The sequence below is a fragment of the Anomalospiza imberbis genome, chromosome 8 (genome assembly GCF_031753505.1).
Source record: "Anomalospiza imberbis isolate Cuckoo-Finch-1a 21T00152 chromosome 8, ASM3175350v1, whole genome shotgun sequence".
Taxonomy (NCBI): Eukaryota; Metazoa; Chordata; class Aves; order Passeriformes; family Viduidae; genus Anomalospiza; species Anomalospiza imberbis.
Window position 1 is genome coordinate 21,671,425 of NC_089688.1, and position 11,769 is coordinate 21,683,193.

The following is an 11,769-nucleotide window of genomic DNA, read 5'->3' on the forward strand; positions in this document are numbered from 1 at the left end:
CTCAGTGCTCTTCTGTGTTGAGCAGCTTAAGATAGTGCTGGTTATAGACCCTTCCTCCTCTTTTAACATTCTTATCCCTTTTCTCCCATCCCCAGAAGTCCTTGTCCCCCACAAGATAACAAAAACAGACTCCCTTAAAAAAACAATATTTAGTAGATGGTCTTAAAAAGACTCCCCGGGGAGCACTTGGGGGTGCCATCCTCTGTGCCCAGCCCTTCAGAGAGCTGAGCTGGGCCAATGCTAGCCCGTACCTGTGCTAATGAGGGCAGCACCATCCAGCTGAAGCAGGGAGCAGCAGCTCTGCCACCTCGCCCCTGGGCTGCCTGCAGCCACCAAGAGCCAAGAGGGCGGGTGTCCAGGCACCAACACTGTCCATAGAGTTTCCCATGGCTCTGGCTCTGGTCAGCGATATGTGCCAGCCTTCTGCCAGGCACTTTGGCCAAAGGAAGCTGCAGTGGAGGAGTGGGTCCCCCACACGCTCCCCTGCCTGTGGGAAGGGATGTCCAGAGCACAGGGCCTCAGATTGCCAGGAGTGGTGCATGTTGGTCCGTCACACAGGGAGGCAGGTCCCAGCTCAGGCCTGTCCCATGGGGCAGGTGAGGAGAGGGCAGCAGGACACGGGTGAGCCAGTGCCTGTGGGGAAAGTGAGGCCACAGCCACAAGGTGAAGTCTTGGTGCTTCTCAGCTCTGAGGAACCATATCCTGAGCTGCCACAATGGCTGAGCTCCTCGGCTCAGATTCTCTTGGCAAAGGTGTGCTGGGCAGGCCACCATGTCACCAGACAGGGCTCCTGAGGCACAAGGCCAGTGATGTCCACGTCTTCCACACCTTACAAAGCCCAGAGCAGTGCAGTGTGGCATCAATGTTCACTGTCGTCCTCTCCCCCAGCAGCCCAAGGAGAGCCCCTGTTGTCCCTACAACCCCAAGAGCTGCTGAGCCACCACCTTCTCAGGCAGGGGCTTCCCCAGGATTTTACCTTGGCACATCCACACCCAGGAACACCTTCCAGTTATCCCAGCTGCCGTAACTGTAGGGGTTCCTGAAGACCTGCAGGACAGGGAGAGGCACATCACGTCTGGCTCTGCCCCAACCAGCCCCTGTGCCATGGGCTATGCTCACCTTGCCTTTCTTCTGCAGTCTCTGCCTCTCCTTTCTGTTGATGTGCCGTTCGATGCTCGTTTCCCCGCGAGTAATGAGGGCGGCGTGCCACAGCGTGAGGGCACCCAGGGCCAGTGCAACCGAGCTAGGTATGACAAGGGACAGCAGGTGGAACACAGGCCTTCTTCCCTGGTGCTGCAGCTGGCGGGGGACTGAGGCTGCCTCCCCGCACCCACAGCAGCGTTAAGTGGGTCGGCTTGTCTAATCCCCTGTGACAGAGACAAAATCTCTCCTTCTCTGTGGCCCAAAGGCTGGCAGGGCAGCAACATCTGTGCTAGAGTGAGCAAGCCCAGCTACAGGCAGGTAGATGGCGAGCAATGTCACAGGCTTCACTTCCCCAGCCCCTGGGCCCCCTCACCTGCACAGGACCCAGAGGTAGACCACGCTCTTGTGGAAAGCTCTCTGGCGGAAGGAGAAGGTGGGTGGTGGGGTCTGGTAGTATGTCTGAAAAAGGACCAGATGGGGAGGATTACCCAAACTGCTTTACAGCTTGAAGCCAGACAAGGATCTCTGCACCCCTCCCTGCTGCAGAGCTTGGACAGCAAGAAAGGATTGCAGCAGGAACTAATGCAACAGCCACGGTGAGGGGGAGGCAGCCTGGGACAGCCATGAGACAGACAGACAGACACCCAGAGCTGGCACAGGTGTGAGGAACAGTGGGCTGGAGGTAAGGGGGCAGGGAGCAGCCATGGGCCTGGGTCAGGACACTGCAGCTGGGGGTCATGGAGAGATGTGTATGCAGTGCTGCAGATTCACCAGGAGACCATGGCCTGAGCAGCACATGCCAAGAAGCTGTCACTAACCCAAGCCCGTGGAAGCTGGGTGCAGAGAGGCAGACCCCAAGCTGCTGGAGGCATTGTCCATAGCAGAGCTGCCTGACCAGCCCCAGCTCTCTGACATGTGAGATGAACATGGGGGCTGGTTGTGGTGTGGGGTGCTCCTTGAGAACAGAGCCCCAAGCAGGACCCAGCCTGCACGGCAGCTCTGCTCCACACTGCCTGGAGAAGCTGGGGGGCAGGGATGTCCCACCTGGTTGGCAGCCACCTGCAGTCTCTCCTTCTCAAGCAGTTTCATTCTCTAAGGGGATGGAAAACAGGGCACCAGTTATGTGTCTCGGAGGAGTGGGACAGGGACCCTTCCCCTCACACCCCCACAGGACCAGAGCAGCTGGGGGCCTTGCAGGTGGAGGAAGAGGGGAAGCAAAGTTACTATATGGTTGGGCCTGGCCCAGCCTTGCTCTGCAAGCTCAGCCTGGGGAAGCCAGGCAGTCTTTGCGCATGGCAGGAGAGGCTGCTCACCTCAATGGCGGCGTAGGCATCCCGGAACATCTCCCAGCCGCTGATGCTGCAGTAAATGCAGCCCATGGTCATGAACAAGCAGAAAGAAAAGAAGTAGCGGTGGTTGTAGTGTCCCACACAGTTGTTTAGCCAGGCTGCCTCTGGAGTTAAAGGTACATAACTGTGACAGACCCAACCCAGGGACCAGGGCAGTTCTTCTGGGCCCTTCTCCCATCACCCATTCCTATGCTGGCTGTCTCCTCAACAGAAGGGACTGGGAGAGAAGGGAGAAGCAGTGCTGGTTCCCCCCAGGAGTGTGCGTCACCGGTTAGTACTGCAGAAGGATACGGCAGTGGTGATCCATCTTCAGCACACACCTGGGAGAGAGGAGACCGGTGCCAGTGTCAGAGCCAGTGCAAGTGGTGTGGTTGGGAGGGGACAGGAATCCCCCAGCCCTGCAGGCTACAAGCAACAGGGCAAGGAGATGGCAGAGGAGAGAAGGGCCCCTGTCTCACGCTGGGGCAGGGGGTGAGGAATGGGGCTCCAAAGGCTGCCCCAGGCAGAGGGAAGGTGTCCTACCTGTTGCAGATGCTGCAGTGATGGGTGCGAGCTGGCTTAGGGGCAATGCATTTCCTGCAGATGGACACACCAGTGAGGTCGTTCTTGGCCTGTGCACAGGTCAGAAGAGATTTGCGCATCTTAAACCCTGCATCTCACACTCCTGCTCCCCTCTGTGCCACCTCGCTGCCTCCCCACTCTGCACTGCCCAGCCTAGCTTCCCCAATTTAGAGGCATCCTGCAACAACATCACCAGGCTGTTCCCAGTGACCATCTGTAGCTCACTTGGTGCCTCACCTGTGGTGGGTGCCCAGGTGAAGTGGTGATAGCCATGTAGTAGTGGAAGACAATCATGATGAGGTTCCAGTGCCCATAGGCAAGGTGCCAGCATATCCAGGCAGGTGTGTAGGTCTGCAGGATGAGGGGCAGCAGACAGATGTACACGATGGCCACAATAGAGCTTGTCAGCCCAATCACCAGTGCCACAAACACCTACAGAAAAGGGACCTGGGTCACTGGAGTGGGCAGCACCTGCCCCTTGCTGCCTGGGAAGAGGCAGGGGCAGGACAGAGCCAGAGGAAACCAATCTGAACCACACACTAAGGTCCCAGCTCATTTCCTGCCTGAAGCACAGGCAGCCCCGAGCCCGCTGCCCCAGCACCACGTGTACCCAGCCCCATGAGGGGGACTCACCACACCAAACCACCGGGTGACATGGTCCACCAGCCAGTAGACCGGCTCGAAGAGAGAGTCAAGCACCACGTCGCCGTTGGTGAAGGAGTTGTAGAGCAGGGAGCGGAGGCAGAGGTGCCCGTAGTGCCACAGCTGCTCCACCTGCCGCACCAGCTTGAACCGGCGCCGCCGCCCCAGCCGCAGGCACTTGAGGAGCAGGCGCATCACCGCGGCAAACATCCGCTGCCGGCTCCTCATCCCTGCCACACCACGCCTGGGGGGACAGGAGCTCGGCGTGGGCAGGCCACCCTGCTGCCTAGTTGTCCCTGGGGAAGGGTTTCCCCTCCCTGACGTGCTGATGCCGGTAGTGCAGCTCCCTGAACTGACAAGGATGCCGAGCTGGAGAAGCTGAGCCCAGGCTCCTGGAGGCTGCGGGGCCGCTGTCGCCGGGATGTCTCTTTGCACGGAGCAGGGGGCACAGGCCCCTCAGCATCTGGGCTCAGGTGCTTTCTGGTCCCATCTCGTCTTTCCCAGCGGGGAGGGGGCCGGGGGAGTGACACGGAGAGTCTGACTCAGAGGAAACCAGAGAAGGCATGAACATCCAGAATGCTGGGCCATTTCCAGAGATGATTTCAGCCCTTCCCAATATGTTCATGAACAGGGGAATCCACACAAGGAAAGTACAGGATTACCCCTCCTCCACTAGTCCCTCCTTAAAGTGAAGGATGCTACTTCCCTTCACCTCAGCTTCTGGACCAAGTTGCAGAGGCCACCCTCCCAACCTCACAGCCTCACTCCAAGAGTCCCAACACTTCCTCTTTCTCCTCGCCTGGATCATTGAACAGTGCCACACACCAGCAAATGAGAGGCCCAGAGAAAGCCCCTGGGCCAGTGCTCCCCTGCCTGCTGAGCCCCTTGTCGTGCCTGAGAGCTTTGCTGGGAGTGATGAGGAACCTGATCTGGCCCAGCACATGGGAAAACGATCTGCAGGGCTGGGGCCCCCAGGCCTCTGTGCAGGCAATACCCATCAATATTAAGCAGCAAGGCTGCCCCAGGGTCCTACCAAGGCACGTTCTGAGCCTGGGCCAAGCACTTGTCTTGGTCTGGTGCCAGGCACTGGTGCCAGAGCTCAGAGTCCCTCCAGCAGGGATTGTTCCTCTGCGCTGTGGTGCCCACCAACGCAGTCCCTGGGGAGCAGCAGGGAGGATGAGGGCAGAAACTGCACCATCCAGATGGGCTGCCCAAAGAAGGCAGGGCTCTCCTCCACCCTGCCTGAGGAGTGTGCAGTTGACCCCAAGGTTGGGATCTACTGGATATGAGGACCCCACACCCAGCAGCCCGTTCCAGGTCACAGGCATGGCTCCTGCCCTGATATGGCAGAGGTGGGATATACATCTGCATCACCCTCTTCTCCACATTTCCCCTTTGGTTTGCCAAGAGCTTTTCCTTGAAGCTCAGCAGGTGCAAAGTGGAGCAACAACTTACTGCCGTGTAGCCTTTGGGTGGCACACATCCCTTTGTTGTCAGTGTGGTAAAAGACAAAACACTGCAGCCAGAAGCAAGTATTGAGGTCAGCCCTTTCCTCCAAAGACACAGCACTTTCCTGCCCCGCAGAGAAGCTTCCTCACCTACAGTAGCAGCAGCTGTTGGGCAGGGAACCCACAGGGGTGGCAGCCAGCCTGCTCCAGAGCAAGACCCGCTGTCCCCAGGCACCTGCCTGAAGACAGCAGCATAACCACAGAGATGAGGCTCCAGCAGAGCCACGCAACTTTCCCCTGCCCAGGCGGGCACTGGGATCCAGCCCTCGCCCTGCCCACGGCCGTACCCACATCCCAGCGGGAATGGGACAGCCACCACCAGCACAGACAAGAGCACTGGTAACATCACAGCCGAGGGGTGGGGATCCTTGGATTTGGCCCCACCCCAGGCAAAGACGAGGCCTTCCCCTGCCAGGTCCGGGCACCCAGGCGCAGCCCTGTGGCACCCTGCGGTGGCTCCGCAGCGCCCGGCTCCCCCGCTTCAGTGGCACCCAGCCCCACGGCGCCGAGACTCTTTCCGGTATTTAGCCCCATCCTCAAAGGCTGCCCACGCCAACAGCCCCACCGCATCCAGCCCCGTAAGAGCCCCGCAGCATCCCGGCCCCTCCAGAGCAGCAGCATTCCCCCCGCCGCCTCCCATCCCAAGTGCACCCCATGGCGACAGACCCCATGCCTCCCGGGTCCGCACAAGCACCTCCTGCCCCACAGCACACGCAGCATCCCCCATCCCCCGCCCCAGAGCACCTCTGTATCGCCGCCCAGCCCCACGGCAGCCACAGCCCCTACAAGCCCACAGCCTCGCTCAAGGCCCTGTCACCCCCGCCCGGCGCCGCCGACCTGGGCCCGCCGCCCGCCGCCTCCATGCCCGGGCCCCGCCGGCCCACGGGCAGCGCCCGCGCACGGCATGCCGGGAGCACCGTCTGCCACCACCGGACTACGGCTCCCAGCATGCCTCACAGGGGTAAGCGAGAACCAATAGCCGTGACGCTTACAGCGCAGCATTGACGCTGGAACCAATAGGATGAGGGCTTTCTGCTGAAGCCTTGTCGGCAGCGGGCATGGCGCCTCCCGCACGCTACTGCATCCCTGGTGAGTGCGGCCCGGGGCTGGCCGGGGCTCTTGGGACTGGGGCTGCTCCTGCCCGGAAGGGGAACGCGGTGGCCTAGGAGAGGAGTAGGGGACGAGGCAGTGCGGAGGGGCTTGTCCCGGGGATGCCCCGCACTAGGCCGGCTGGGAGCGAGCGCTGTGCCCGGAGCGGTCCGGGGCCCGGCAGCCCCGGCAGCTCCTGAGCCCCTGTGTCGCAGGTGAGCGGCTGTGCAGCACGGAGGAGGCCACGGCTGGTAGCGGGACCTACACTCGTCATGGCTTCATCTTCTCCTCGCTGGCTGGCTGTCTGGAGAGGAAGAACGAGGACAACGAGGTGAGCGCGGCCGCGGCACGGCTGCCCCTCCCCAGGGCTGAGTGCTGTACGCCCAGGCTGCACAGCCTCCCTGGAGACTGGGCTGCGACGGGGAATTGGACTCCGATGGGGTTCGGCTGGTGATTCTGTGCACAAGCTGTGCCCCGTGCTGACCCTCGTGTCTTGCCCAGCAGCTGCCCGTGGTGTCGGTGGTGAGAGACAGCGAGTCCCAGCTCCTGCCCAACGTGGGGGCTGTGGTGACATGCAAGGTGGGGCGCTGGAGCACGGCGTTGACAAACTGCATGGGCCTCGACTCTGTCTCATACTGAGCTTTGTTCCTGCACACGGATAGGGTGGGGTGAGGAGTCCCTGGGCTTCTTAGTGCCCTCTGTACAACTCCCACCAGGGCAGGGGCAGCCCAGGGGCTCCCTTGAGTCCCTCACTCAGAAAGAAAGTGGGTATTGGCATAAGGGGCACCTGCCCTGAGACTGAGGTGGGCTTGAGGGGAGGATTTTCTTTGCTCTCCTTCCATAACTCATTCCTGGGGCAGGGAGCGTGCAGGTCAGTGTCGCAAGCAGTTTGTAGAAAGGATGACACAGACCAGGGATTAGTTTCCTTATGTTCCTGGTGGAGGGAGAGGGACTGAGATCAATGCAGGTCTCAGCCTTATTCTGGTGCCTCAAATGGCACAAGTATAATCTTCCTTACCTGGCTTGCTGCCTGGTGTCCCACCATTGCCTGGTCACAGGGAGGAGGAGGCCAAGTGAGACCTGAGCTCCCCATGCAGCCCTGCCTGCTCCCTGCCCTTTCCCTGCCTGGACCACTGATTCCCCTTTTCCTACATGCAGGTCTGCAGTATTAACTCTCGCTTTGCCAAGGTCCACATCCTGTATGTTGGCTCCACGCCGCTGAAATCCACCTTCCGAGGCACCATACGGTAGGGAAAAGGTTAGGATCCTCCACCCTTCAGGGGGAGGAAGGCTGTTGTGGGCAGTGCAGCTGGCTGCCCTGAGCTGGAGCTCTGCCCTGAGCACTGGGCTGGTGTCCAGCACGTCCTGGTGAGCACCCAGGGAGGCTGGGGCAGCTTCTGCCACAGGCTGTTGAGTTGTCTTTGCTCGTTGGCACTCAGATCCCTCCATCTCCTTTTTCAGGAGAGAAGATATCCGAGCCACGGAGAAGGATAAGGTCAGTGAGCCACTGCCAGTCGCTGTTCTACGCCCGTTGCCCCCGGTTCCTGCTTGTGGGGGCCCTGTCCCCCCACAGACAGCACCCTGGCGCTGTGTGGCATTGCCTGCTCTCTCCTGTGCAGGTAGAAGTGTACAAGAGCTTCCGCCCCAGTGACATCGTCCTGGCCAAAGTTGTATCCTTCCTCCTCAGGGACACTGGGTTGGCTCAAGCTCCCTTGAGGAAGTCTGTCCCTTAACCCCTGTCCAACCAGATCTCCCTGGGGGACGCGCAGTCCAACTACCTGCTGAGCACAGCAGAGAACGAGCTGGGCGTGGTGGTGGCACGCAGCGAGGCAGGTAGGGGCAGGACAGGGGCAGAGACAGGGTCTGGGCTGAAACAGTTCTGCCCCTGCCGTAGGGGCAGCTGATGCAGCTGCCTCCCTCTCCACATGGAGGAATGCAAGTTTGGGAAGGAGCAACCCTGACATATTGTGTCCCCAGGGGTGCAGATGGTGCCCATCAGCTGGTGCGAGATGCAGTGCCCACGGACACACACCAAGGAGTTCCGTAAAGTGGCCCGGGTGCAGCCCCAGTTCCTGCAGACGTAACACCTGAGGGGGGCAGGGCGCTGCAGCACTGGAGCCTGTGGAGCCAGAGCAGCCCCTGGGCTCCCACCTCCTTCACAGGTTCAGCCAGGCCTCCACTGGCAGGATAGGTTTGCTACTTGTGGATAATAAATTTTTTTTAAGAGCTTCCTGCTTTGTTCTTTACAGTCAGTGGGGGAGCCAGTGCTATCTATGGCACTCTGGTCTGGCTCCTGCAGCACAGCAGGTGAGGGAACAGCTTCCACAGCACCAGGGGCAGAAGGAAGCACATTTTCACTGCTGGTGAAGGGGAGTGAAGGAGTGACTTTGCTGCAGTGACACCAACAGCACAGAGCCCCAGGATGCAGCTGTGCTGGGCACTCGCCTCACCAGGTTGGTTTCCCCACATAGGAGTCAAGCCTGGAGCACAGCCTGTCTCAGCACACCACTAACCAGCGTGGGCTGTGGCTGAGAAGAGCCATGGGACATATCTCATCTCCTCGGGCCACACGTGCATGCCCTGCCCTTTGGGACAAGGGTGTGGCGCACACAGAGCCCAAAAACCTGAGCATGGCAGGGTGTCACCCTCTCAGGCAGAGATTGCAGAGCTGAGCTTTGCTCCTTGAGCCTGGCACAGCTTCTGCACCCTCCTGTCTGTACCCAGCAGTGACTGGTGCCTTGTGCATGTGCTGGCAGCAGGGAGCCCACATGGCCCAGAGACACACAGACACCTCCTTATTGCGCATTACTCCTTTATTGAACTGCAACAAGACGGCTGCTATGGTTGGACAGTTACACTGACCCTGGGCAAGCCCAGGCTCACGACGCCGGCAGCGGGGAGGCCACAGTGACAGGCCACATACACACATGTGAAGGATGGGACACAACAGCACCTGCTTCACCAGCAGGACGAGGATGGGCATCAGCTGGGGGAAGCATGTCGCAGACACAGACCTCCAGGCAACAGGCTCCCTTCATCACCCTTGTCTGAAGGCAGCATAGTTAAAGCAGGGGCTGGCAGAGCTGGGCCCAGAGTCGTGAGTACTGCCCTGGGGTGCTGTACCACGTGCACCAAAACACAACCCTTCCAGTGGCATCCCAGTCACTGTGCCACACACCCGTGAGGGGAGGGGATACCCACATTGGTCACTGCCAGCACTGCACTTGCCACACTGCTCCCAGGAGGACTAAATCAAGTGACAAAACTACAGTAAACAGGTAACGAGAGCTGCCAGGGATGCAAAGCAAAGGAAGAGCCTGGCATGGCAAGGGACTGCTTGGCCTTTCCCTCTGCAGACAGGGTCTGAGGGTTGGGATCACAGCATGGACAGGTGTGGGGTCACTGCCTGGCACAGACAGGGCTCCCTTTCACACCAGACCTCCGTGTCCAGCCCTCGCCCGGAGCCCCCAGGCTATCTGCAGAGGGGAGCCTAGTCTGAGGGAACGGGCCTAACTGAGGGGAGTGCCTCCAGCTCCACAGCTCCGAGTTCCTACAACTGTGGGGGTGTGAACAGTGGGGTGGGGGATGGAAGGGGGCTCTACTATGTGCTGGTCTGCTGCCTGTCCTCACTTCTTGGCCTTGCCCTGAGCAGCAACGGCCTCCATGGCCTTGCGCACGGTCTCCTCATCCCCCAGGAACTGCATGGGCTTGACAGGTTTCAGGTTCTTGTCCAGCTCGTAGACAATGGGGATGCCAGTGGGCAGGTTCAGCTCCATGATGGCCTCTTCTGACATGCCTGCAAACACAGCAGTGCCGTCACTCTTGGGCCTTCCCACAGTGCCAGCTGGGGAAGGAGGGGTCCCTAGGATGCCTCCGCAGGGGTGACCTACCTTCCAGGTGCTTGACAATCCCACGCAGGCTATTGCCATGAGCAGCAATAAGGACTCGTTTGCCCTCTTTGATCTGTGGGACAATTTCCTCATTCCAGAAAGGCAGAGCCCGGGCAATGGTGTCCTTCAAGCTCTCACATGTTGGCAGCTGGTCCTCTGTCAGGTCGGCATAGCGGCGATCCTGGGAGAACAACCATGCTCACACAGCAGCCCAGTGCCCCTCATCCAATGTGGGAAGATGGTAGCAAGATTTTGTCTCTCCCCCGGATTCTCTACCTGAGGACCCACTACACATAAGCAAAGCCAGGCTTGGAAGCAAGGAAGTGTCTTTGCAGTCTCGGGCTGCAACGAGCCACAGTCAGGGCCATGAGCCCACCTGGGAAAAGTCATACATTGCCTATCCGGGCAAAGAAACCAGATTAAACATCCATGAATGGGTCATGGCACTAATGATTAACAGAGATATTGTGCCCTCTGCTTTGGCTCTGTCTGCGCGATGCCCAGGGGTTCAACTCCACATGGAAGAAGCCAAGATAAACTCAGCCTGAAGTCTACCAGCACCATGCTCAACAGCCCCAGATAACTCAACAGAGACACAGGAGACCTTATACAGGAAGCCAGGCTGCACTGCAAGTGACTTTTAAGAGACTCTTAACAAGACAAGCAAAGAGCAACGGGTCTTACCTTTGCAATAGTGCTGTAGAAGGGGTGGTCAGACTGCATGGGAGGTGGAGGGATGTCATAGGAGCGCCTCCAGATTTTGACCTGCGCCTCACCATGCTTCGCTGCTGTCTCAGCCTTGTTCAGACCCGTGAGAGCCCCATAGTGCCTCTCATTTAGGCGCCAGGTCCGGATAACGGGTAACCACATCTGATCAATGGCATCCAGGACGGTCCAGAGAGTACGGATCGCCCGTTTTTGTACCGAGGTGAAGCAGATGTCGAACTCATAGCCGGCATCTAGAAAATACGAGGAAAGGGGGAGGCGGGGGAAGACGAAGAAGGTGAGTGCCCGGCCTTATGCAACCGGTGAAAGGGCAAGGGCGGCGGCCTCACGGCACCGGTACCGGTCGCGTCCTCATCTTTACAGAAAGCGGCGGCGGCCAGGACGCGACCGGTACCGAAGAACCAACCTACTGCGGTACCTACGACTCTCCCAGCAGCACTGAACCCCCGACCTGGCACTAGAGGCCCTCGCCCGGCATCGGAGAGCCCCAAACCAGCACCCGTTAGGCTCGACGTGGCCGCACTAGGCCGCATCCCTTTCCCCCCGTCCCCCGGGACCCCCCTCTTGGCCGGCACCCCCTCCCCCGTCCACCGGTACCTCGGAGGGCCTCGCCACCGCGCCGCGCCTCTTGCTGCCCGGCGGGGCTGAGGTCGGCGTCGTACCACCCGCTGAAGCGGTTCTCGAGGTTCCAGGCGCTCTCGCCGTGGCGGACGAGGACGAGCCGGTACGCGGCGGCCATGGCGAGCTGAGGGACCGGGGCGCGCTGCTCCTCACGCCGCTGCCGCGCGCGATTGACGCCCCCGCTCGGCCCCGCCCCGCCCCGCGCGCCGCCGGTGGGGGGAGGCGCATGCGCTGAACGCG

General features: G+C 60.3%; 3 protein-coding genes across 8 annotated transcripts; 1 reads left to right on the forward strand and 2 right to left on the reverse strand.

Annotated features, from left to right (window-relative positions):
- Positions 1-136: 136 nt before the first annotated feature.
- On the reverse strand, positions 137-6,168 carry ZDHHC16 (zinc finger DHHC-type palmitoyltransferase 16). 6 transcript variants are annotated; one of them, XM_068197813.1, is made up of 11 exons: positions 6,041-6,168; positions 3,687-3,939; positions 3,291-3,485; positions 3,015-3,103; positions 2,784-2,812; positions 2,457-2,590; positions 2,188-2,235; positions 1,517-1,602; positions 1,120-1,243; positions 977-1,047; positions 137-633 (listed from the first exon to the last, which is right to left on the reverse strand). In XM_068197813.1, the coding sequence occupies exons 1-11, from the start codon at positions 6,151-6,153 to the stop codon at positions 519-521; spliced, it is 1,257 nt and encodes a 418-aa protein (XP_068053914.1). In that variant the 5' UTR covers positions 6,154-6,168; the 3' UTR covers positions 137-518. The 6 variants fall into 6 exon arrangements, with proteins under 6 accessions (XP_068053914.1, XP_068053915.1, XP_068053912.1 ...); XM_068197814.1 differs by lacking the exon at positions 2,188-2,235; XM_068197811.1 differs by having other exon boundaries at positions 977-1,243.
- A 1-nt stretch (position 6,169) lies between these two features.
- On the forward strand, positions 6,170-8,518 carry EXOSC1 (exosome component 1). Its single transcript, XM_068197832.1, has 8 exons — positions 6,170-6,292; positions 6,508-6,623; positions 6,797-6,871; positions 7,451-7,539; positions 7,754-7,787; positions 7,912-7,962; positions 8,041-8,125; positions 8,270-8,518. Exons 1-8 carry the CDS (start codon positions 6,262-6,264, stop codon positions 8,374-8,376), a joined length of 588 nt encoding a protein of 195 aa, XP_068053933.1. The 5' UTR covers positions 6,170-6,261; the 3' UTR covers positions 8,377-8,518.
- Positions 8,519-9,087: 569 nt separating this feature from the next.
- PGAM1 (phosphoglycerate mutase 1) lies at positions 9,088-11,725 on the reverse strand. The gene is made up of 4 exons (XM_068197827.1): positions 11,506-11,725; positions 10,867-11,141; positions 10,183-10,363; positions 9,088-10,088 (listed from the first exon to the last, which is right to left on the reverse strand). Exons 1-4 carry the CDS (start codon positions 11,645-11,647, stop codon positions 9,919-9,921), a joined length of 768 nt encoding a protein of 255 aa, XP_068053928.1. The 5' UTR covers positions 11,648-11,725; the 3' UTR covers positions 9,088-9,918.
- Positions 11,726-11,769: the final 44 nt, after the last annotated feature.